This window comes from Eumetopias jubatus, unplaced genomic scaffold, assembly GCF_037043125.1.
Source record: "Eumetopias jubatus isolate StellerSeaLion01/CBP00866 unplaced genomic scaffold, mEumJub1_p1.0 scaffold_17, whole genome shotgun sequence".
In the NCBI taxonomy this organism is placed as follows: Eukaryota; Metazoa; Chordata; class Mammalia; order Carnivora; family Otariidae; genus Eumetopias; species Eumetopias jubatus.
The window spans coordinates 73,973,863-74,000,300 of record NW_028274823.1 but is presented as its reverse complement, the minus strand read 5'-3'; the positions used below and the strand labels follow the sequence as shown (position 1 = coordinate 74,000,300).

Below are 26,438 nucleotides of genomic sequence, written 5' to 3'. Positions count from 1 at the left end.
AGACACAAGCAGCACTTACCATCTCAACTTTCCTGCAATAATACAGCCAATCCATCCTGCATATGGCCGTCCTGTATGCTGCCATCATGATGGAACAACTGTCCCTTGAAATGCCTTTTGCATTAATATTTTATAATCTGAATAATAACTTCATGTTCCATAGCTGAGTCAGTGCATTGGTATCTGGGAACAAAGAGGTGGTAAAATGGGCCTCCTTGGAGGGCTCTGCCACGGTGTCCAGTGAAGGAGGTGTACCGCCCTGATGCAAGCCAGGCATTCTGACACCAGTGACTTTCACTGAATCTGCCCAAATCTAACCTTCTGCTGTCTAAGTCAGGGAGAAATGTGTGCGACCTTTAAAAGGCAGCAACCACCCCCTCCCCCATGGCTGCTCTTCTGTACTGTTCTCATCCCTTTTCTGGTCTTGGCCCTTCTTACTGGTCTCCCGTGTTTTGTGTGCTTCAGCCTACAGGAAATTACAGCCTATCTTACATCCTTTTTGGAAAAATACAGGGCCCAAGCAAACAAGTAAAAGTACAGATTAGAATGATCTGGGACTTCCACATCTGGGTATATATCCAGAAGAATCTAAAGCTGGGACTCAAACAGGTATCTACATGCCCGTGGTTATAGCAGCATTATTTGCACTAGCCAAGGGGTGGAAGCAACCCAAGCGTCCATAGACCGATGAACGCATGAACAGAATGTGGTGCATCCTTACAATGGAGTATTCAGCCTTAAAAAGGAAGGAAGTCTGACACCTGCTACAACATGGATAAACCTTGAGGTCACTATGCTAGAGGAAATAAGCCAGTCACAAAAAGACAAATACCCTATGATTCCACTTATAGGAGGTACCTAGAGTCGTCAAAACTTAAAGAAAGAAAGTAGAAATGTGGTTGCCAGGGGCCGGGGGCAGAATGGAGAGTTAGTATTTAATGGAGACAGAGTTTCAGTTTTGGGAAGATGAAGAAGTTCTAGAGATCTATTTTACAACAATATGGATATAGTTAATACACTGAACTGTACACTTCAAAATGGTTAAGATGGTAAATTCTGTGTTGTTTTTTAAAGCACAATGGCAAAAAAAAAAATACAGGTTAGAAATAGAAGATCTACAGAGGGCTGGGGCATCTAGAGAAGTCTCACCGATAGTAGCAAAAAGTGACAAACAATGGCCAACAGCAAAAGAGGAACATGGGGGCTTTGACTTTTTTTAAATTCAATTTAGTTAACATATACTATATTATTAGTTTCAGAGGTAGAATTTAGTGATTCATCAGTTGCATATAACACCCAGTGCTCATTACATCGTATGCCCTCCTTAATGCCCATCACCCAGTTACCCCATCCCCCGACCCACCTCCCCTCCGGCAACCCTGTTTGTTGCCTATGATTAAGAGTCTCTTATGGCTTGTCTCCCTCTCTGGTTTCATCTTATTTTATTTTTCCCTCCCTTCCCCTATGTTCATCTGTTTTGTTTCTTAAATTCCACATATGAGTGAAATCATATGATAATTGTCTTTCTCTAACTGAATTATTTCGCTTAGCATAATACCCTGTAGCTCCATCCACGTCGTTGCAAATGACAAGATTTCATTCTTTGTGATGGCTGAGTAATATTCCATTACACACACACACACACACACACACACATCTTCTTTATCCATTCATCTGTCAGTGGACATCTGGGCTCTTTCCAAAGTTTGGCTATTGTGGACATTGCTGCTATACACATGGGTGTGCATGTGGGGTTCTTTGTCTTTAATGGTCTCTGTGCACAGAGAATGGCAGACAGAGTACAATGTGGGAAGTCTAACGGGAGCCTCTCCACTTAATCTGGGACTTCAAGAAACCACATCTTCCTCTTAGGATTAACTAACCACACTCAATCAACACCATCCCCACTAAGGGGGCTGCACAGAGAACTCCTGCCTCAAACCTCGGTGTGGCTTTGCAGCCCTTCTTCACCTTGGATCACATGGATGATCCCAGCACCTCACACAAATAATTTATTTTAAAATGGTGCCAGGTTGGTATTGCATTCCAGTGCCTAGCAGAAACAAAGGTAAATTTTAATCCGGAAGAACAGAGCTTTATTATTGCTGTCAAAGAATTCATACTAATAAGGATCCAAGGAAAAGTGACCAGAAAACATACTCCCATGAATAAGAGCCAGCAAAGTCAAACAGAAAGCAGAAACAGACTCTCAAAGGATTTAGAAATGATAATGATTAGATTCCAAATATGGATTAAGTATGTCTAATGTATTATAAAGAGATAAAAGAAGTGATGGAAATCTAAGTAAGAAGCAAAAGGCCATGTAATGACCAAGCAAATCTGGAAAAAGCACGGGATACTAGAAATGAACAATATAATAATAAAAATAAAACTTTAAGGGATTTAACAGGAGATTTGATACTTAATGGCAGATTTGAACAAATTATTTAGCCGTAGCATGGAGAGAGAGAGAGGAAAAGAGGGAAGAAGGTTAAGAAGGATGGAGCTCTGGGCCAGAAGGGCTATCGTACTCCTTGTCAGAGTTCCAGAGGAGATGAAGGAAGAGTGACATAGCCAAAGCAATTTAAAATTTAAAGTTTAAGATGACACACCGATACAGGCATTTGTGTCCTGGCAAACTGATGAGGAAAGGATGAACATTTTATTTTTTATTTCTTTTAAAGATTTTTTATTTATTTCAGAGAGAGAACATGAGAAGGGGTGAGTGGCAGAGGGAGAGGGAGAAGCAGACTCCCCACTGAGCAGGGAGCCCAACATGGGACTCAGTCCCAGGACCCCGGGATCATGACCTGAGCCAAAGGAAGACACTTAACCGACTGAGCCACCCAGGCGCCCCAAGGATGAACATTTTAATAAATGGCACTGGGACAATAGTTTTCTTTATGGGAAAGAAAATGGACCCTTATATCATGAACAGACCCTCGGTAGACCAATAACACAAATGTGAAAGGCCAAAGTATATAACTTTAAGTAAAATGATATAATCAAATATCCTTACAAGCCTGGGGTAGAAAGGGATTTGATAAACAAGGCACAAAAAGTGCAAAACTTTTGCACTTTATAGGAGAAAATGGATAAATTATATTTCGCTTAAATTAAGAACACCAATTTATCAATAATGCCATAAGGAAAGTGAAAAAACAAGCCATAAACGGTGAAAATATCTAACATATCATTAATAAAGGTCTTGATCATATATGTGCATAATGTACAGATACCCACACATGTACATAGACACCTATAACTAATGAAAGACAAACAAGCAACCCAACGGAGAAAAGGGTAAATGATTTCACGAAGAAAACTAAAAGTGGACAAAGATGCTCAACTCCGTTAGTAATGAAGGAAATGCAAATTAGAATAAAACTGAAATATTTTATACGGCAAATTAGCCAAAATAAAAAATTACCTGACGCTATCACATGGTGAGGTGAGGATGTGGAGCAACACGACATTTACCTGCTGTGGGTGGGATTATAAACTGGTAGAATCGGTTTAGAAATCTTATTTTTCCAAAGTGTTTCCTAGAGGGCGCCTGGGTGGCTCAGTTGGTTAAGCAACTGCCTTCGGCTCAGGTCATGATCCTGGAGTCCCTGGATCGAGTCCCGCATCAGGCTCCCTGCTCGGCAGGGAGTCTGCTTCTCCCTGTGACCCTCCCCCCCCTCATGTGCTTTCTCTCTCTCATTCTCTCTCTCTCAAATAAATAAAATCTTAAAAAAAAAAAAGTGTTTCCTAGTAAATTGAACATTCCCCATTCCCAGTTATTGCATTTGTGATAGATTTGTGCATTTTCTGGAAAAGTCCATTTGTTTCCTAGTAAAGTTGAACACGTGGTACAGTTGAACATTTGCATTCTTAGCAATTCCATTTCTAAGTGTATGTTAGGTCTGTGTTCCACAGAATCCTTGCACCTATGTACCAGGAGACATTCCCAAGAATGTCCATAGCAGTGTAATGCTAAAAAAAAAAAAAAAAAAAAAAAAAAGACTCCAAATATCCAACAGTAAAATGGATAAGCAAACTTTGCATGTCCACATAATGGAACATTATTCTGTGAAAATGGATGCTCCAGCTGTAAAACAGCACAGATAAGTCTCAGGAAGATAATGTGGAATGGTGGGAAAAAGGGAAAAAGCAAGTTGCAAAAGGATACATATGCTGTGATTTCCTACCTACGAAGTTCAAAAACATAAAGCTAAACGGTATGGAAGTTGTGGATGTAAGCATCGTCAGGCCGAAGAGAAGAGAGGGCATGACAAACACATCATTCAGCACAGTGATGATCCCTGAAGGAAGGGAAAAGAACGGGACCCAGCAGTGGTCCACAGGGAACTTCTATGCTAACGGCAAGGCTTTTTTTCTTATACTGGGTGATAGCCACACAGCTGGTCACTGAATTGGGTTTTTTTGTTTTAATACCCTACGTACATTTAAAAGATGTGTATTTGCATTGACTCCATATTTAATAAAACTATTTTTAAAAAGCATGGTACCTAGTGTTATTCAATGTAGGGAACAACACCCCAAGGTGCCCCAGAGTCTTGGGCTTTCACTGATGCTATGGCAGGGTGAGCATGGAATGCACCTGAGCTTGACAATGAGAAGGTGTGCAGGTGTGCCCTATAGGTTCTCTTTAACAGCACAAGAAGGGAAAAACGCATATTTTTTGAAGATGGTTATGACAGAGGTCAATATTTTTTTTTAAATTATTCTCTTCAATCTTTTATTTCATTAATATCTCTATGTGTACATTAAACAATAATGTTTATACATTAAAAATAATTCTAACATGCAATGTAATGTAGCATTTAATTGGAGAGGTGAGTCAGACAAATCTGAAATGGAAACAAAATGATAACTTAGAGATTAAAAAGTAAAATAAAAGTGCCAAGTGAATTTAAAGTGGATGTGTATAAAATCAATCAGAGAACTGATCATCCGGGCATGCATATGTACTCCTAAAGAAGATAGGAGAATCCCAATAGTTAATACTGCATAGTAATTTTACAATGATGCACAAACCTAGAAGGACCCCAGTCGATCTCATGATAAATCGACAGAGGTCAATATTAAATTCATTAGATTTGAAAGGCCTAACCTTTAGTTTTCTGAGAAATTTAGAAATATGGAGCATTTTATTCCTCCTTGCTAATGAATAAATGAGACAACTATAAACCGATATTTAATTGCAAGTGTAGTCCCTGGAAATGCCATCGTAACAGGCTGCTTTCGCTGCTTATGTTTCAGAGATGGTATCGGGTGTCAGAGGAAATAAATTTTGATTTTTGCCCTCACAAGTTTTTCTTCCTTCTTGCTGTCCTGCAGATCCCTCAGCTTCACCTCATCAAGTGCTGCATCCCCTCGGCTTTTCTGGTGGGGAGTCCAGCTCTTGTTTTGTATGTGCAGTGCTGGCCCTGGTGTGCATTCAGTGTCTGGTTTTGAGTTTGCATGACTGTTAGATGTCCAAGGGGTGTTTTCTTACAGGCAGGAGGATGCCACGGACTGCGTCTGCTTATATTCCCGTGCCCAACCTTGTGCCAGGCTCCTAAGAGTTACTCATTATGAATGTTAGACAAATCCATGAAGACTATTTCTTTTTTCTTTTTTTTTAAAGATTTTATTTATTTATTCGAGAGAGAGAGAATGAGAAATAGCACGAGAGGGAAGAGGGTCAGAGGGAGAGGCAGACTCCCTGCTGAGCAGGGAGCCCGACATGGGACTCGATCCCGGGACTCCAGGATCATGACCTGAGCCGAAGGCAGTCGCCCAACCAACTGAGCCACCCAGGCGCCCTCTATTTATTTTTTTCAAAATTAAATTCTTCCCCACAAGATTAGAGCCATCCAGAGATGAATTTGGGGCTAATACATTTTAAACCTGGAATTAAATTTTCCCGTTTGTTTCCCATTTGTTTTATTGGTTTAGATTTTTTTCTACAGATAGCTCAGTGTTTCTTATATCAGGCCTCACCAACGATCTACAAAATTGGCAATGAAAATGTTTTTACTCTTGGTAAAATTCAAATATTTATTTCAACATTACATTAAATAACATACCTTTCAAAAATTAAGCCGTTTCAGATCTTTTGTTGAATTCTGATCTTTTATGAGAATTCACGGCAGTTTTTGGCCTTAATTAGCAGCAGTGTTTTGATAGGAGTAAATTTAATGGTACATTATAATGGAATTGAAGTGTGTTGGTAAGAAAGACTCTTTTTGTTCATCATTATCTTTCTCTGAGAGTACCCATTTTTATAAAATATGTTGGTTTACGTTTCAGAATTGGAACATCTGCTTTTTGTACTTTTGTTATTAGGAGGTATATTTATGATAATAACATGTCAGTATGAAACCCTTTCTCTGTTGTTTCTTTTGGTACCTAAAAGCATCTGAGTCAGGATCTGGAAGACTCGTCATGTTCTTCAACACAAGGAAAATTTAACCGAGAGCAGTTTTACAAGTTTATCATTTTCCCTGGCAAGTGGATTAAAGTCTGGTACGATCGACTTACCTTGTTGGCGTTACTTGATCGGTAAGCTGCCGAGCACACAAATGCATGGATGAAAGACACAATGGGGGCATAAGAGTGCACTCGCATGCTTGTAAAAAGAAATTGCCACTTGCTTATGTTCTCTGGAACATTTTCAAGACGTATACCTTTTGTGCTGCAAACCCAAAGGCGAAGCGGTGAGATCCTGAAAACTGGAGACAGTGGGAGATATGAGAATTGGGGAACATGGTTTAGACTCAAGGTTAGCCCTGGGGACGGGGTCATGCATTGGTCTCCTCGTGGCTTCCCACGTTTTTGTAGGAAGGCTTGAGGTTCCATGGGTAGCACAGAGCCTGGCCGACTGGACGTGGGCGGGGGGCCGGGCGGTGAGGGGCGGACAAGGGCAAATGAAGAGATCCACCAGTTGGAATGTTAGTCTTTCCTTTTAAACCCTTTTACTATTTCTCGCCTCTTCTTTCCATTGATCCATTGTGGGGTTGGAGAAGTAGTCAGTGGACGGGGAGGGAGATGGGAGAGGGTCCAGTTAGTTAAGGCATGGTGGAGGTGGGGGCCAGGTCAGACTCTTCCCATTTCCACCTCTGCCCCCACCCCCCACCCCCATCTCACAGTCTACAAAGGACAGGATTTTGATCTTCAGGGGCCATGCAGTTCTGATGGGAGGGTTGGTTTGAAAATCCAAGATACCTTTACTGACGCCGTCATCAGCCAATGCAGAGTTTCATGGTTAAATGCCAGCCAGTGGGGGCAGTGGGAAGGCTGATTCCCTGCCTTGCTGTAGTAGGTCCCCCAGTGACTACTTGTTATAGTAATGTCTTAAATGGTGTGATCACACACTAAAAAACTATAGTCATGCAAAATTACAATAGTAAATTTCAGGACCCACAAGTCAGGGAATGGAGTTTTAATGGCTTTTCTAACAATGCTATGTCACCCCGGGGGCGCACACTTAAGACGAACATTTCAAACGTGACTGAACTAGTCCAAGATAATACATCCTGTTAGATAAGGCAGGTTTTTTTTTTCTGAAATATTAATTTTATTTTCTGTTAAAAAGGAATTCTTGAAAGTTGGATTACCTTGTGTTAACCCTTTATATTAGAAACAAATATTTCTAGGTGTGTTACTTAAATCCACTCAGTGGCAACACATTAACCGAAAATTTAATTAAGGTCTAAGAAAGGTTGATGAAGATTATTGCAGTTTTTAAAAGTTTAGAGTTTTATAGTTTTAATCACTTCTGTTGCAGGTCACCCTGGGTTGCAAGGCAGTGTTCGGGGATGTGTAGAGACAGCACCACTCCCTTACTCATGGGTCCCCCAACTGGTGTGGGAAGACCCTGGGGATCAGGCCCAGTGTCCACCACTTACTAGTGCTGTGATCTAAGGATGGGGGTGAAACCTCCCTGTGCCTCAGTTTCCTGTCTGTTAAATGGGGATAATTTATATACGGAGAGATTTCAAGGATTAAATCAAGTTAGCCATAGAAAGTGTTCTTTAAATATTAGCTGCTGTTATTGTTATTATGACCTGGAATGTGTCCCAGAACCCAGAAAGAAGAAAAATAAATAAAAATAAAATGAAATTAGGGCAGCCAAAGTAGCTTTTGTCAAGCCCAGACACTAAAATTTAGGCCCTTAATTCATAGGAGAAATCACCTCATCTTCAGAGCCCATATAAGCCAACTTTCAGGCATCTATTAGCACATGAGGGGATCTGGTTTTCTAGTTCATGGCCAATTAAGAGGGGAAATAAGACAGCATGAACCCTGAGCTAACAGCAAGGAGAGAGGAAGAAAAACCCAAACACTAACCTGGAGAAACCTAGCAGCGGACCTTTGCAAGGAGAGTGTTCTCCCCAAACACGGCTGTGGATCAGAATCACCTGGGAGCTTTGTAAAAATACAGATTCCAGGCATGAGAAGTCAGCCCTTCAGCCTGGCCTTGAGTACAATGTAGGGCTGTATTACGGCACGCCTCCGTACCTTGCCTTCTTAGTTAGGACAGCGATGATCTGAAAGGTCTGTTTAAGAAAACAGGAATTTACACAATAAATTTTACATTTTTTTCACTCTGATAGTAAAATTTCAAAAGGCATAAATAAATTACCTTTGATATTCATTGGGGGACATTTGTACTTAAAGCTCCACATGGATTAATGAACTTGAATTGCCAAATTAAGGTTTATAAAGGAAAAGCATGCATAATAAAAAAACAAACAGTAAGGGTTGGGCAGGAAGTAGAAGAAATTGGTGAATTACAAGCACCAAAATTGAGCAAATCATCGCTATAAACTCCCATAGCTTAAGGCCTTCTGCCTGATAATTTTCAACTTTATTCTGGAATTCAGGCTGATCTTCCTTGAAAATACTTCCTTCTCTGATCATACCTTCATGGTTCTTATAATTGCAGACTTTACAGTTTGCTTTCGGTTCGGCATTCATTCTCCTCATATATTTTTGAACTTGTCCTTATGCTCTTTCATTTTCTCTCTCCCTTTTTAAAAAAGGATCTGTTTATTCATTTGAGAGGCAGCACACAGCAGGGAGGGGCAGAGGGAGAGCGAGAATCTCAAGCAGACTCCCTGCTAAGTGCAGAGCTGACGTGGGGCTCAACTCCAGGACCCCGAGATCCTGACCTGAGCCGAAATCAAGAGTTGGACGCTTAATGGACTGAGCCACCCAGGCGCCCCTCCTTCATTTTCTCTTGTTTTTTATTCTGCTATTACCTCATCTTGCAAAACACATCAGTTTTATTTTCATTTATCTAGTTTTCCGGGTTGGCCTCTAAAAGAAAAAGCTGCCCATCTGAGCATCATTTCGTTCCTTTGTTCATTCATTCAACAAATTAAAAAGCCCCCAAAGCCAAGCACCTGCTCCGTGCGAGGCTCCTCTGCAGTGGGCACTGAGGATTAGAGCCCTACCCTCACGGAGCTCGAATTCTGCCGCACGAGGGAGACACATGAAAGACACACACAAAGGCCTGAGGTAGAGAAATTTGGGGACGAAGGGACACTCATGTCAGAACGGGGGGTTCCAGAAGCCTTTCCTGAGGTGACGCATGCAGACGGAGATAGAAACGAGAAGACAAGTCAGCCACGTGACAAGCTGCGGGGAAGAGCGTTCCTGCTCCTCGAATGATCTCGCGGTCATCGTCCTTGTCTTGAGAACGTGCTCTCATTCTCCCATCCTTAGAAGTCCTCTCAACCCACTCTCCCACCAGCCACTGTCCGGTTTCTCTGTGCCGTTTTGCAGCAGAACTCCGTGAAGAGCTGCCCGTGCTCGTTTGCGGTCTCTCTTCTCCCATTTTCTCATAAGCCCGTTCCATTCACTCCCCGGACAGACTCCAAGCCTGCCCGTGTCAAGGTCATCGTTGACCTGACCATTCTGCCGTCATTTTACTAGACCCATGTGCAGCCTCTGACAGAGTCGATTCTCTTCCTTGGTATGCTTTTCCTTTCCTGGCTTCCAGGACTCAGCCCCCTCTTGGTTTTCCTCCTGTCTTGCTGGTTACTCCTTCATACCATAGTCACCTTGGCAGGTAACCTGTGCCTCCTGACCCCTTCATGTAGGAGTCCCCAGGTGCTGCACACTTGAGAAGTGACCCTTCTCGGTGGGGCTTAGCCTGACCTCCCTGCTGAAAATTACGACAGTGCCCTACTCAGATGCTCGTACTTCTTCTCACCTTGTTCAATTTCATTTTTTGATTGCACTAATCATCTCCAAATGCTGTATAATATACTTATTTTTTGTGCATATTACATATTTTATGCCACTGCCCATTGGAAAGAAAACTCCAGAAGTTTCGTTCACTGACGTATTCCAAGTATCTAGAGCGGTGCCGAGCAGTCTTGCGTGAACAAACAAATCAGCGTCCCTTTGCAAACCAGCTCCCCTTCCCAACTTCTGCCATTGACTCCGCCACGATCTTTCTTCCCCAGACTGAAATCTTGAGATCATCTTTATTCTTTCAGTCAACGCTTCACTGTACACAGTCCATTCAAAGTCCTTTCCCCTCTGGTCTGTATTGTGTCTCAAAGTCACATTGCCTTTCCAGCCTCCCAACCTTAACCCTCTTCCAGACCCTCATTACTTCTCCCCTGGAGGATTGTTTCCCCTCGCTCTGCTGTTTCCCCTCTAGTGCATCTTGTCAACCTCTGCCAGATAAATCTTTCTAAAGTACAGCCTTAATCACGACACTCCTTGCCCAGTGAGTAAACTTTTTCACCTGGTATTTAAATAGAGATGCATGAGGAGCCATGCGAGTGGAATGATGGGGGCCTGGGGCAGAGGAATGGAGTCCTGCTGGAGGAGAATCTGGGGAAAAATATTTTTCAGGAATGTTATTTTTCCCCCTAAATAGGAAAAAAGTCTGTTCATTTAATTGAAATTTTTGTTTTTTTAAAAGTTCCTAAGCCTTTGGATATTTTTAAGTGTACATCAAAATGTTATGAGCACTCTAAAAAATACATAAAGAATTTTATGGACCTGAACTAACAAAATATATTTAGCTCTGTTAGAAGTGCTTAGTGGAAAACAAACAAACAAAACCCATAAATTTTCCTTTTTACCAAATATATTTTGATCCCCCCAGAAATTTTTTTTTAACTTTCAGCTTGAGCATCATAATATCTGAGTTCTTCACATTTCTATGCATCTTGATTCTATACATCTCAATTGCCTGATTAAAAAATAGGAAAAAGATATGAACAGACACCTCACCAAAGAAGATATACAGATGGCAAATAAGCATATGTAATGATACTCCACATCATCATTGGGGAATTGCAAATGAAAACAACAGTGAGATACACACACCTATTGGAATGGCCAAATCCAAAACACTGACAGCACTAAATGTGGGCAATGGTATGGAGCAGCAGGAACTCCCCTCCATCATTAGTGGGAGGGCAAAACGGTAAAGCCATTTTGGGAGATAACTTGGTGGTTTCTTACAAAACCGAACATACTCTTACCATATGACCCAGCAATCATGCTCCTTGGTGCAAATGAATTAGAAACTTAGGTTAACACAAAACCCTGCGCATGGATATTTATAGAAGCTTTATTCATAGTTGCCAAAATTTAGAAACAAACCAAGATGTACTTTAATAGGTGAATAGATAAACCATGGTACGTTCATATAGTAAAATAGTATTTAGTGATAAAAAGGAATGAGCTATCAAGCCATATAAAGACACAAAGAGGGGCCCCTGGGTGGCTCCGTCGGTTAGGCGGTTGTCTTCTGGCTCAGGTGGTGATCCTGGAGTGCTGGGATTGAGCCCCGTGCTGAGCTTGCTTCTCCCTCTGCTCCTCACCTTGCTTGCTCTCTCTCGCTCTCTCTCCCTCTCTCACACTCTCTCAAATAAATAAATTGGGGCACCTGGGTGGCTCAGTCATTAAAGCGTCTGCCTTCGGCTCAGAGCATGATCTCAGGGTCCTGGGATCGAGCCCCGCATCGGGCTCCCTGCTCCGCGGGAAGCCTGCCTCTCCCTCTCCTACTCCCCCTGCTTGTGTTCCCTCTCTCGCTGTGTCTCTCTCTGTCAAATAAATAAATAAAATCTTTAAAAAAATTAATTAATTAAAAAAGACACAAAGGAACCTTAAATGCATATTACTAAGTGAAAGAAACTGACCAGAAAAGGCTCCCTGCTGTATGATTCCAATTATCTGACAGTCTGACAAGGAAAATCTGTGGAGATGGCCAAAAGATCCATGACTGCCAGAAGCTGGGGGAAGGCAGGGGTGAATAGGCAGAACAGGGGATATTTAGGGCCATAAAAATACTCTGCAGGCTACTATAATTGTGGATACATTTCACCATACATTTGTCCAAACCCACAGAATGTATTACACCAAGAATGAACCATAATGCGGACTACGGACTTTGGTTGTTAGTGATGTGTCACTGTCAGTTGGCTGATTATAACAAATGTACCACTCTGGTGGGGGACGTTAATTGTGGGACAGGGGGTGTGTGTGTGTGTTTGCAGGGAGGTGCTGTGTGAGAACTCTTCATACTTCCCCTCAGTTTTGCTGTGAATCTGAAACTGCTTTAAAATAATGTCTATTCATTTACAAAAAAAATGCTCACGAGTGCCCACTTGCCAGGAATGAAGTAGACAATAATCCCTTCCTAACAGTAATGTATGTACATGAGCAAAAATTGGTGAGGCAAAAAATATGCTCAGAATTCTTGGGAAGGACCCATCTACGCTCCGGAACTTGCAGTCGACACCATACTCCCTTACTCCCATTTCAGCCTCTTCCTCCCATCACTATGCCCGGCACGTTGTCCTTCCGTAGAAGTCTTTCACCCCTAAAGTCATAATCCCACCCCAAATGTTGCCCAGCCATCCTGAGCACTTGGCCCATCCACTTGCTCTCATCTAGCAGCTTCTCCTATCCTCATTGCCTCCCCGTCCTACTTAGCCTCCAAGATCCAGCCTTCATCCCTTTGTCTCAGCACCTTCAAGCTCCCTTACTTGTCTCCCTTCACACTCAGTGACAGCACCCCTCTCTGGATGAGCCCAGAGGTCCCTCAAGAGAACACCACCCAGGGAGACTGTGGTCATGACACACCTCAGTCAGACCCTCTGCACGTTAGCTCTCTGGCTGGAGCTCTCCTGGCTCCAGAAACTGGGAAGCAAATTCTGGCTGCAGAGCTTGTATCTGGAAGGGATTTCCTGCTTTAGCCAGGTGTTAATGCACTTCCCCCTCTCCCCCCATCGAAAGGAACCAGTGCAGCTCTTTGTCTGAAACGCATTTCATGTAGCAGACAGAACAGTTAACTGTTTTCCCCCAGGAGGCCCAGTTTAGTGATCACGGAGACTCAGTGGAATTGTATTTCATTTATTTCAATAATAGGAAACTGGGGTTAAAATATGGATTTTGCTTATAAAATACAGGGAGAATGGAAGGAGGGAAGGAGGGAAGGAAAAGAAACCTTAAAATTTTGTTACCAAATATAAAGGCATGCTGAAGGCGACTACTCTGCTGTCACTGTGTTCAGGTGTTATCTTTAGACATAGGCTTACCTTTTATCTCCTTTGTTTGCATTTGTTTATTTTACACAGAACGGAAGATGTCAAGGAAAATGTGCTGGCAGTTCTACTCATTGTCCTGGTTTCCCTCCTCGGATTTCTGACATTGAACCAAGGCTTTTGCAAGGACATGTGGGTGCTCCTCTTCTGCCTTGTCATGGCCAGCTGCCAGTATTCCCTGTTAAAGGCAAGACCACCTCTAATTCTTACCATCACTAATGTACCCTTGAAATCATGAGATGATGACACAGAGACTTCTGATTTCTGTTCTAGAGCGTTCAGCCTGACCCCGCCTCGCCAATCCACGTAAGTTTCAAATAACGGGCAAGTAGCTTGTCTTGTCTGCTTGTGTTAAAGATAGAGGAACAAAACCTATTCAAAAGGCAAAATATGTATCAATCTACGTATGGTGAATATATAAATAGAAATATGAATGCATGGTTGCCAAATTCGGGCTAGATCTGAGAGCGTGGTGTGGGTGGTAGTCGGGGGGCAAGGGGTGGGTAACAGGATGTGGAGGGTCTTTTCTATCCCACTGGCCTCACGTCAGGGCCGACCGTGCAGCCGGCGGGGTGGGGGGCAGGGGGACGACTGGTCTCTGCAGTCAGACTGCCTGCTTCTGTTTCCTGGTTGCTCCTCTGAATGTTGGACCCTGAGCAGGATATGTGTACTTGCCCTGTCTCTGTTTCTTTGCATGTCAACAAGGATAATGAAAATGCCTCTAGGGATTGACTAAGATGTTGCTGAGTGAGTGGGAGCTATCATTCCTGGTAAAACATCATTGTGTAAGCACTAGTCATTACGCTCTTTACATGAAGCTGATCTCCTGTTCCACCTTTGCAAGAGTATTGTTACTTTTCATCCACATAACTTTGGGCTGACTTAGAGCGGAGCCTCTGGGCTCACCATACTGATCTGTTGGTGCTCCCGCATCCTTCTATAAGCATGGTTTCCACTGACCCAGCTGCCCTGCCCCTGCGTGCTGCCGGGGGACGGGGTCTGGCACGGTCCCCGCAGGTACCCTGGCTACACGCCTTTGTGCCGAGCCCCTGCCTGGCGCACCTTTCAGCTCTTTGAGGACCTTCTTTCCTTTGTTATGGTGAGCTGTGCCCCCCACCCCCTGCCCTGAAACCCTTCCAGAGAAAGAAAGTTTGATCTTCCCTCCATTGTGCTTTTAAAAAATTCATATCCAGGATTTAGGAATGCTTTTAAATCTGTGATAGCTCATGTTTAGCTCATAGTAATTAAGAAAAGCTTATAATTGGATGATCACATGGCATACATTGCTATCTTGTTAAATTCCTCTGTTCCCCATAATTGGTTTACATATAATACATCTTCTTTTATTCCAGAGTCTGAATGTCAAGATAAGTAGAAGCAGCATAATTAGGGTATTAAGATGTATTGTTGTGATTATCATCAGAAATCTGGGTTAGGTGGTGTGTGCAGAGATGGGGAGCTCTGAAGTCTCTTTGCTCAAGCCCACACTGGATGCCACATCCTCCTCCATCTGCTTCAGGAAATAAAACCTCCTTTCTAGTAATGGCACTTCAGTGTCACTGCTTTCTTGGGTGACTTGGGGGAGGGGTGTTAGATGCTATTAAACACTCATTTCCTGCAGGTACCTTCCGTAATAACGCAGAACATGCTAGGAGAGGTGACAGTGAGGACAATTGTGCAATCCTCGTGGATTTGTCGTGGCTGGTAGCAGCCCCCCCTCTGTCATTGCTCTAAACTGGACTTATAGTGCCTCAACTGGTCTAGCTCCTAGAGGGTCCGGTCAAGCAGCTATCCCTGTATCTGAGCAAGCATGTGCACAGTCAGAGCGTATCTAGAAATGACTTCTCTTAACTGTCGTAATCAGACATGTGTTTATTAATTTGCTCACACAGGTTCCTAGGTAGAGTAGCCCCTGATTTGAATTGCCAGTTTGCTCACAGTTCTAGTGGGAAGAGAAAATATGGGAGCTACACAATGTTTCCTCTTGCCATCTGCCTGAGCCAGGTGGGCATTGAGAAGGCAGATGCAACATCTCCAGATTATAAATGTGAAAACCTCAGAAAGGAGGTGGTCAGGGGAGCAAACCAAGTCTGGGCACAGAGGCGGCTCTCAGGCCCGCCGCCAACTCTAGCCCTGGGCATCATGAGACCCCAAGTGCTTTTCGAAACTATGCTGCTTTGGCTGCTTTGTATGTTGCCGGGGAGGGGTTTTTACCAAATTCAGTCAATTCTTGCTCTTAGAGCAATTGGCTGATGTTTCTTCTTTGTTTCCTTCCGGAGCACACAGGTGGCGAATTTTGAGCCAGCCGTTCAAATCAGAAGATAGCAAAAATACAAACACTCTGTATATTTCAGATATAAATGTAGAATTAATGACGTGCTAATAGATACGGTACAACAGACCCTGGGCCTGACAGAAATGCATCTGGTTATAAAAGAAAACTTTTATAGGAGAGCTTAAAAAATTGATGGTTTGGGTGGGTACTGGCAGCATTTGAGGATAGAGACTCGCCATATAATAATGGATGATGAGGCTTTTCACTGACTTATCCAGATCTATACACAGGTCCTAACCAACACTGATGATCACCCAGAAAGCAAAGTTCAGTAGGATATCTTTTTTTTTTTTTAAGATTTTATTTATTTATTTGACAGAGAGAGACACAGCGAGAGAGGGAACACAAGCAGGGGGAGTGGGAGAGGGAGAAGCAGGCTTCCCGCGGAGCAGGGAGCCTGATGCGGGGCCCAATTCCAGGACCCTGGGATCATGACCTGAACCGAAGGCAGACGCTTAACGACTGAGCCACCCAGGCGCCCCAGTTCAGTAGGATATCTAAGAGGCAGCAAAAAAATGGGCATGTCCTGCACAGAGCCAGACTCAGGTGCCTTTTCCAGCACCTGCAGGATTCTGAGTGGGTCTGGCTGGGGCAGCACCTGGGAATCTCCCCCCCCCCCCCCCGCCAGGTGATGATCGTGGTGGTGATCTCAGATGCCACGTAAGCAACCCTGGGGTAGTGTGCAGGTTTGGGGATTTGAATCCAGCCTTACCATGTACAAACCCAGAGATCTTGGGCAAGTTATTTCTCTGTATCTCAGGTTTTTCACCTGTAAAAAAGGAAATTATGAAACAGGATTGTAAGGGGATTGAACAAGAAGATACTGTAGTCAGGTGCTCAGCATAGTACCTGGTACTATGGAAGCACTTGACAAATCTTAGCAGTTTTTTGTGGGTAAAATATGGATAATAAGAGCAACCTTGGTTGGATTTGGTAAAGAGTGAATTGGACAGTATATATAATGAACCCAGCACTGGGCCTAGAATATACTAAGTTTCCTGTTTCCTTGCTCATGGTACAAACTCCAAAGAGCAAGAGCTATAACTTGTTATGTGTTCTATTCAATCAATTCTGGCTACTATACAGTGAAGACATTTGGTACCACTTCCTGTTATTTTAAAAATCACTGGGAATGATTTTTTTTTTAAAGATTTTATTTATTTATTTGAGAAAGAGAGAGCATGAACGGGGCAGAGGAAGAAGCAGACTCCCCGCTGAGTAGGGAGCCTGACACAGGGCTCCAACCCAGGACCCCGAGATCATGACCTGAGCTGAAGGCAGATGCTTAACTGACTGAGCCACCCACGTGCCTGGGGAATGATCTTTGTAAATATTTTATTTTAGAACAGTTTTAGATTTATAGAACATTTGGGAAGATAGTACAGAGAGTTCCCATATACCCCACACATTTGTCACAATTAGTGAGCTAATATTGACACATCATTAGTAACTAAAATCCATATTTTACTCAGATTTTCTTAGTTTTAACCTAATGTTCCTTTTCTGTTTGAGGACCTCATCCAGGATACCACATTGCATTTAGTTATCGTGACAGCTTCTCAGACTTTCCTTATTTTTTGATGATCTTGACAGTTTTGGGGAGTATTACTGGTCAGGGATTTTGTAGCCCACCCCTCAGCTGGGATTTATCTGATGTCTATCTTATGATTAGACTGGGGTTGTACAACTTTGGAAGCAAGACCGTAGAGGGGAAGGGCCATGTTCATTGTGTCATGTTGAGGGTACATGCTGTCTACGTGACTTACCACTGTCGGCGTTGACCTGGATCCCCTAGTGTGATAAACATGAATGATTTTGAATGACATATAAAAATTTTCTCAATCCTCAGTCCTAGCAATAAGGTCAACTTAGTCTTAGTGGCTCTTGATTGAAAATGAAATTATGTTTATCTCTTCAGTTGGGTATTTACTTTGCTCCAAAAAAAGTGTTCTTTAAAGCCTGAGCCACTCCAAATGCCCTTCTTTGAATTCTTACCTACTGAATTTCTGCCATGAGATGGGGTGGAACTTAGGTCACCACCCTCCCGTCTGTCTTTCACTGCCACGGAGGGAAGTGCTGAGGCAGTGGGCAAATGTGTAAGGTAGGTGGAGGCAGAGCGGATGGCACTCGGCCCCCACCCTGAGGGGTACTGTCTCGGGCACTTTGCTGCCCCCTTGGTTGGACAACATAATTGACACATTTGTCAAAATTCACAGACCTGAAATCTAGGAAGTTGGCCCTGATATACATCATTCTGTGAAGTGAAATTGTAAACTATATGAAATTATAAACTGAGCTTACAGAAACTTATTTGCCTGTGCCTTTTCAATTTTTAAAGTAGCTGGTCAGATTTCCACTGTATTTAAATGGAAGTAGCATTTTAACAGTCAGCTGATAGGAATTATTTGGCCTTTTGGTTGCTGCTTATTTCCTATACTGCCTTCTCTGGAATGTTTTGGGTTCTCCTCTACACCCCAGGTGGGAGTCACAGACTATGTACCCGCTCAGGTTTTCCTGGGGCTCTGCTCTCTGTAGGGCAGAGGGTGCCCACCCCCCAGCGTTCCTCCTTTCGCTCCACACACAGGGGCAACTGAAGCATATCGTTAAAAATGCTCAGATGACTCTAAACGGACGGCTGAGTTGCTAACGCTAGAGTAAAAAAGAACTTATCAACAGGCACGGAGAGATGAGATCCAAGTAAACGAACCTGCACCATCGCAAGAAACTATGAAACAGCCCATTCCTATGTTAGCGATGGGGGTTCAGCGTCCCTAACACAGTGTCCCAGAGCGGTGCATGGAGCGTGGGGTTATGGTTCTCCCCACTCTCCACGCTCCAGAGCTCTCTTAGGAGAAGTCAACACCCCAAAGCTATTGCTAATGCTTTCCCCCAGACTCTATATTTGCTTCGCAGAATGTGTTTAAAGAATGATTATGAATGAAATTCGGTGAAGTCAGGCTGAGTCCTTGGGCCTGGCAGGCCCCAGTGGCGAATGCTGTCCTCTTCCAGGTTGTTGCTGGGAGCCAGGATGTAGTGGCCAGCACCCAGGCGCCAAATCCTTGCTCGGCCACACTGCTTCCTGCCCGGGAAGCCGGGGGCAGGTTTCTTAATTTGGCAAAAAATTAAGGCATAAAATGTATGCCTCAGTTTACTCGTGGCAGAATGAGAATAATAAATACTTCTTAGCGCTGTACCGAGGATTAACCATGTGGGTAGCACGGGGCCTGGGGTGAGATAAATTATAGCTGCCAACAAAAATCCCGGGCCCCTGAACATGGCTGGAGGAGCAGGTGTGCACCTCCACAGGTACAAGGGGGCCCTTTGCTGCCCTGTGGACCGAGGAAGCACAGGACACCCGTGGGCCGAGAGCCTGGAGCTGGTACCTGCGGCCGGCTGAGAAGGGCTGGTGTTCACAGCCCGGGTTTCCTCACTGCCCAGGCCCAGTGCACTCCAGATTTTCTGAGCCCCCATCTTCCTTAGAATAAACGCCTTTTATTTTTTTCCTTAACAAGTTTGAAGCCTTCGACCCGCCCGATGTCTTGATAAGAGGAGAATTCGAATGGCCTCGTGCCTTGGCCACGTGCACCCCCACTCTCCAGAGGGGGGCGTTCCTGGAGGTGTGGATAGAGTCTTTCACCTCACCCTTCTGCTGCACTCCTCCCAGAGCGGGGCCGTGACCTTGTACGTGGGGGTGGGGGGGCTGATGGGGAATCCAGCTGCACATGCAGACAAGCCTCCATGCCCCACAGCTGAAGCTGGGTGCGCTCCCCTGGGGTATTTTAAAGTTGAAATCACACGGGAAATAGTTGGATGAGTTGTAAAAAAAAAAAGACTGATCAGACTTTACCTGGAGGAGCGAGTGGAATTTTCCTATTGGAAAAAAGAAACATCAGTCCTCAGGGGTCTGATGGTTGATTCATATGTGAAAGAAGGAATTGGGGAGCAGGGGAATGAATATGTTTAGTAGATGTTCTTAGGAATCAAGGAAAATAAAAGTGACATCTATACCACACATTAGTGATATGCTTAGAATGGTTTAGGGACGCAAACATAGAATGGGAAGTGAAGAGAATGGCATGATGATGAGAGCAGGCTCTTGGTCAGGGAGCCAGCCTTAAGTTTTGTCTCATAAATTACAATTACGAAGGGAGCGTTCCCCTGCCCGTAAATAAAGTTTGACTTGGCAGATTTAAGATGATATCACAAACTTGTTCAAGACCAGGCTTTCAATTCCTAGAAAATGTATTTTTAAACTTTTAGGAAGAGGACAAATCAGGGCAAGTGGGAGGCAGCTCTTTAATTTTATATCCTAAACGGTGTCACTTTGAGGAATGTCTCATATGTTTGTGTATTTGTGTATTAAGTAGCTGCCTATACCAACCAAGTTAGTTTGCTTTTCACTTGATAAGAAATGCATTAAGATTTCACTTAGGCTTCAGTTTCAATTTTTTTTTTTTTTTAATGCAGACAAAGTATTCCCATACTCACTAATCTATGACCCAGTTGGATTCAAAAGGAAATTTCATAAGAGTGCAAATATTCCTTTCAAGACTGAGTCTGGACTCAGGGCCAAACATAGCCAGTCCCCATGGACAGCCTGTGTTTTCCTTCCTATTAAAAGATGGTCTCAGAATAGGACCATTCTATTATAGAAGCAGTGGCAATTTAAATTGCATTTCTAAATATAACATGTTCAAGGCAGTGACTTTAAATATTCACATGTGAACCCATATCACTTTAATCTTTACTTTTTATACCCAAAGTAGTTCATGAATTGCAAAGAATATTCTCCCCCTAGTTCATTTTTGTTGGTTTTTTTGAACTTTATGAATTGTGCTTTGGTTTGTGACATATAAATTCTTCATTGGCTTTTGCCCTGGAAAGTTTGATGTTATATCTTTTCCTTAATTTTTCTATCTGTTTAAGGAGAAGAATAAAAATGTTTCTACTTCTCCTCATAACAATATTTTGAGGGCTAAGGTGAGATCTGTTAAGTTTTTGGTCTTCCTCAAAGGAAAATGTATATAAATGGTGAGTTTTTTTAAATTGAATTATTCCCCTTGTGCTACACTAAGATGTTTTATGCAATCTCTGTGGGTATAACTTTGCACCTGTATTATCTTGCTTTTTAAGACAAGGAAATCAAAGCCCACCACTTATAATTCTGTTCCTTATTAATAGCAGGGCTCAAGTTAGACCATGCAACCAGCAAATAATGGTTTATCTTTGTTTTGCCCTTGAAATGAACAATACAAACGGATGTTTCACTATTAGAGACGCTTTGAATTAGATCTAGATTGTATCTGAGGGTGGTAAATCAATTTTCGGCTAAATCTTGTTGAGTCTGAGAGGCATGACATTCTTTTTGATATTCTTGTTCTTAATTGTCAGAATAAGTATCAGAGGTTTTTTTTTTTCTTTTCCTGGTGTTTTGTATATATGAATTCTAGAGGGGGGGCAGAATGTGATTTATGTTATAAGTTGTGTGATGTGATATGATATGATGTGATGTGAATTACTGACTACGAAGCTTTTGTCATTTAATCAAAACAATAGGTGCCATTCAGAAATTGTGTTTGTTTTCTAGGGACACAACCAAATCATAACATATAGCAGACCAGTCTATTTTTGTGTGCTGTGTGGCCTTATTTTGCTTCTTAATACAGGGGCCAAAGCCCGGCACCCTCCCACTTATGTTGTCTATGGCCTGAAGCTCTTCTCTCCAAGGTCCCTCCAGTCAGCTAGGGACCTCTTAATAGGTGAGTGAATTTGGGGGTTGTGGGGAAGAACATAGAGGAGGGTGGATATGTCTCCCCTTTATATTCTGAATCACTAGCGGGAGAAACCTCCTTATGTGATTACTGGATGAAGAGGCATGCATTTCTCTTTTGGCTTGTACACCTTCAGAAGATGGTCTGGGAGCTGGAGCCCCACACCATCCAACAGCAGAATTATTCTAAAGGATTGTGTTATCCATGATCGAGAAGTTGTAACGTTGTAGTATCTGAAGACTGGTCGCTATGGTGCCTCGTGCGGGGTGTCAGGGAGGCTCCCCAGGGTGGAGGTGGTTTTGCCACCAGGGTGGCAGCCACGGCCCCACCCACGTGGCACAGACACTCTGGCAATGCCCAAGGGTGCATGGTTCTCAGCCCAGGTGGAGTCCTAGCCTGTCACTGGTCCACTTGGCGCACCTTAAGGTCTAGGCGGTGTTTCATGTAAAATGCTCTGTTTACACAGGTAACCTGCCCTGGGTCATGGTTCGGCACCTAGCTTTTTGAATTCCAGCTCTGCCACTTTGCTAGTTGTGTGACCTTGACAAAAAATTCAACAGTGATGTGGGGACAAAAATAGTACCCACCTCAGAGGTCGGTGCAAGTGAGTTAGTACATTTAAACCTATGAACCAGTGGGTATTAGCTATTATTATTATTATGTGGCAGTGCTGCCCCAGTGTTGCCTGCAGCTCTGAAGACGTGACTGCTCTGAGAATCCTGGTCATGACATCCCACGGTTGACACGCATGCCAACCTGTGATTGGCTGTGATCACGTTGCCCAGATGAGTTGATAAAAGGCACCAGCCGCTGGATCTACTGCTTGCCAGTTGGATATCTTACTCGAGAGGAGCTTTTCAAAGCCATAGGTCCCATATCATTCTTTCTCTGGCCCCCATGACCACTTCCTGAGCCTCTCCAGTGGGACTGAGAAGGGCCCCCAGATATGGCGTATCTTTGTGTTCCTTGTAGGAGAAAACCATGGTATACATTCCACCCTCTGACTCTCCTTCCCAACCACTATCTCCCCATTCCTCTTCCTACTGCATTGGCAGCAAACTATTCACTCCCCCCAGATGCAGCCCCCCACAAGCCAACCTCTGTCTGTATCCTCAATATCTCTCTTCCTATTACATCATGTGAGGGGCCGAGTAGCTTCTTAATAGTGAAGGGTCAGGCACCATGTTTAGAGAATCTCTGAGCTCAAATAGGAAACAGAAACGTATTGAGGGGAAAAAAAAGAACTGATCCTATGATTAGATTCCCAGGCAGTGCTTCTTGCCCAAGAATATTTGCTTCTACCCTTTCTGATATTTTTCACTTTACTTTTTTATATTACTTGAAGTTCCATCAGTTGGAACACACACACACACACACACACACACACACACACACACACACACACACACACACACCCATGCACACACACACCCCAAGAAAGACTTTCAGGTACTGTTACCTTCTTATAAAGAGCTCATCCATCTCCCTCCTGAGATTAGCTTCAAGGAAAGAGAGTTTGAGGAGACACAGATCCGCAGGCACGGTTGTGCATGCTGGAGACCATCCTTTCCTGCTGTCCTCTTGCAGATAGTAGTGCTGGAGTCCAGAGCTCAAGGGCCCACGAAGGCCTGGGGATTAGCAGTGGAGAGGGCAGGAAAGCATTTTGGAAGGTGTTCAAGAAACATGTGTCCATGTCAAAATGTTGCCTTTGCTCTCTGCAGTGCACGCTCAATCTTGGGTACCCCATGACCATCTTTTCCCAGCTTCTCAAGCATGGGTTAGTGTTCCTAGACCTGGAGCCCTGACTACCTTGGCGCCTCCTCATCTCATCCTCATGTCTCATGTTCCTGTTCTGTGGCGCCCCGGAGCCCTTTGACCAAGCTAGTTGATGGCCCGTTTCCGCTAAGCTTGGCCCATCTTCTGTCCCCCCATAACCCATACTTTCCATAGCGCCAGACCCATCTCATAGTGGTCTGCTTCACTTGTGATTATTTGACTAATGTCTGTGCCCTCGCTAGCCTGTGTCCTGCCGGGTAAGTGCAAGGCAGAGCCCAAGCCTCCTTTCTTCTACTGAATCCCTGGCACCCTGCGCTGTGTCTGGTAAATACAGGCACTGAAGAAATGTTTGTTGAGCGAATGAACTGATGAACACAAGTGTGCTTTAAGTATTAAGGGAATTAATGTATGGGTGAACTTTTGGAATACTCATTCATAGGTCAGGGAAAGCTCACCGTCATTCTCGGGCTGTTCACCTCGGCCCTTACAGTAAGTAGGGATCTAATACGCACCTCTTGATGATTTGGAGAACAAGGCAGAAAAGCATGACATACATTCCATTTAGAAATTGTTTTTCTGTACACGGTGTCTTTCATTTCTCTTTTTCTTTAATTTGCTACTATAAATGAGCCAATGCCACTGCATACATATAGCTGTCTTGGCATAGCAGATTTGCCGTGGCATCAGAAGGTGAAATGTTATTAGGGCTCAAAAAATAAGACCTTAATGTACTTGGTAAAAGCCCGAGGTCTTGCTTTTAGCAGAAACCTTTGTTCTAAAATAAGCTACTGGCTGTGTGTATTCTCATTTTATTTTTCTTCGAACCAATTCCACGGAGGAGTGGAGATGGGGCGGGGAAGATGGCCTTCCTTATCTTTCTATCTGGAATTTCCTTTTCCCCATTAAAGCTTTTCTTTAAGAGATATTTTTGTCTGCTTGTCAAAGGTAACAAGTAAAAATAGCGATAAATAATCTAGCAAGCCAACTAAATGATTTCTGGGATAAAGAAAAATGGAAAAAGAGAACAATAGCAATCCCCGTGGAGTGAATGTGTTAAACATACTAAAAGATTGTGGAACGAATTTAGAACAATTGGGAATGGGAGGAAGGTGATAGAGGTGTATAGTGATTTTCTGACTTGATGAGGGCAAAGCAAGGGCAACTCAAAGTCATTCATTCTTCTTTGTGGAGCCTTTCCACCTTCTGTCCCTCACTACCAAGGGACCTGAGTGTATATAGCTGCTGCCATTGTTAGGTTCAGAAACTAACAAGGAGAGAAGAAAAAATGAGGAGAGAACAGAAGGGTATTGGGATGAAGAAGTAGTGTAGGTTTCCTGTAGCTGCCATAACAAAGTACTGCTACTAATGGGTGGCTGAGAACATTGGAGATTTATTGTCTCATAGTTCTGGAGGCCAGGAGTTTAAAATCTCTGAAGACACAAGGGAAGGACTTGTCCCGGCCTCGCTCCTTGGCTCGTAGATGGCCTTGTCCCTGTGTCTGTCCACATCATCTTCCCTCTGTGTGTGTGTGTCTGGCTCTGTGTCCAAATTCCCCCTTTTTATAAGGACATCAGGCATATTAGATCAAGGCCTACCCTAATGACCTCATTGTAACTTGATCATGAGCCAAGACCCTATTACCTAGTGAGGTCACGTTTACAGGTACTGTTTTGGAGGGACACGATTCAATCCTTTTAACAAGGAGCATTTAAGAAAAAGGACAAGAGAGAAGCAGGAACTAAGCACACGTGACCTTGTTTCCCATCGTGTGGTCAAAGGTGCTATGTGCCTCTCAAGCTGTGATCCTCCTCTGGCTGGTGCTGGGGGCTGTGAAATGTTTCTTAAAGTTGTGCCTTACTGCTGACATTTCTGGTACCTCTTGCCACTCCTGCTTTCCGCGCAACACCATCAACCTGAAGTGGACCGGAGGGAGACGAGGCAGCAGAGGAAAGGGGCAGGAAAGGAGCAGGGAGTATCCGTGGGGGCTGCTTTGGGGCTGAGCTGACCCTGCCCCCTCTGCCTGCCAGGGCAGAAGGGGCCGAATGTGAGCCAGTGGTGGGAGATGATCCAGTGGAAATCAGGTGGGTGGGAAAGGTGGAGAAGCTCCTCATCCTATTTAAGGCGAGGAGAGGAGCATCTCAAAGGCGAGCATTTCAGTCAGATAATAGAACAACGGAAGAAGGTGGGATGTATGCTGACAGGAGGTGGGGAACTTGGGGGCCAAACCTGGGGACATAAAACAAAGTCAGTGGCAGGGACTTGTTGATTTTATAGGGGGGGCAGGGAGGGGAATTAAAGACATAGAAACACTGAGGGCTGAGGGTAATATTGTTACATAATTTTTCCTTCTAAGACCCCTCCTATATAATCAAAATACTCCTGGGGGCACTTCTTTTTCATTAAAAGGCAAAAAATTTTGTCTTTATTTCCGGAGTAAGGGGAAGAGACCTCTGAGTCAGTCCTCCTTAGCTTGCTCAGTCAGAGATGGTGACCTCTGGGCTGGAATTTTTATTTATTTATTTATTTTTATTTTTATTATGTTATGTTTGTCACCATACAGTACATCATTTGTTTTTGATGTAGTGTTCCATAGTTTTGTATAACCCCCAGTGCTGCATGCAATACATGCCCTCCTTAATATCCATCACTGGGCTAGCCCATCCCCCCACCCCCCTCCCCTCTAGAACCCTCAGTTTGTTTCTCAGAGTCCACAGTCTCTCATGGTTCATCTCCTCCTCTGATTCTGCACCTCTTCATTTTTCCCTTCCTTCTCCTAATGTCCTCCATGATATTCCTTATGTTCCACAAATAAGTGAAACCATATGATAATTGACTTTCTCTGCTTGACTTATTTCACTTAGCATAATCTCCTCAAGTCCCATCCATGTTGATGTAACAGTTGGGTATTCATCCTTTCTGACGGCTGAGTCATATTCCATTGTATATATGGACCACATCTTCTTTGTCCTTTCATCTGTTGAAGGGCAT

At 43.6% G+C, this 26,438-nt stretch overlaps 1 protein-coding gene across 1 annotated transcript in view; it reads left to right on the top strand.

Moving 5' to 3' along the window:
• Positions 1–26,438, top strand: part of PCNX2 (pecanex 2) — a 295,105-nt gene that overhangs the window by 72,573 nt on the left and 196,094 nt on the right. Inside the window, exons 10-13 of the mRNA XM_028104596.2 lie at positions 6,407–6,552; positions 13,602–13,755; positions 13,842–13,874; positions 21,491–21,662. Coding sequence (XP_027960397.2) covers positions 6,407–6,552; positions 13,602–13,755; positions 13,842–13,874; positions 21,491–21,662 — 505 coding nt within the window. The remainder of the gene's footprint in view (positions 1–6,406; positions 6,553–13,601; positions 13,756–13,841; positions 13,875–21,490; positions 21,663–26,438) is intronic.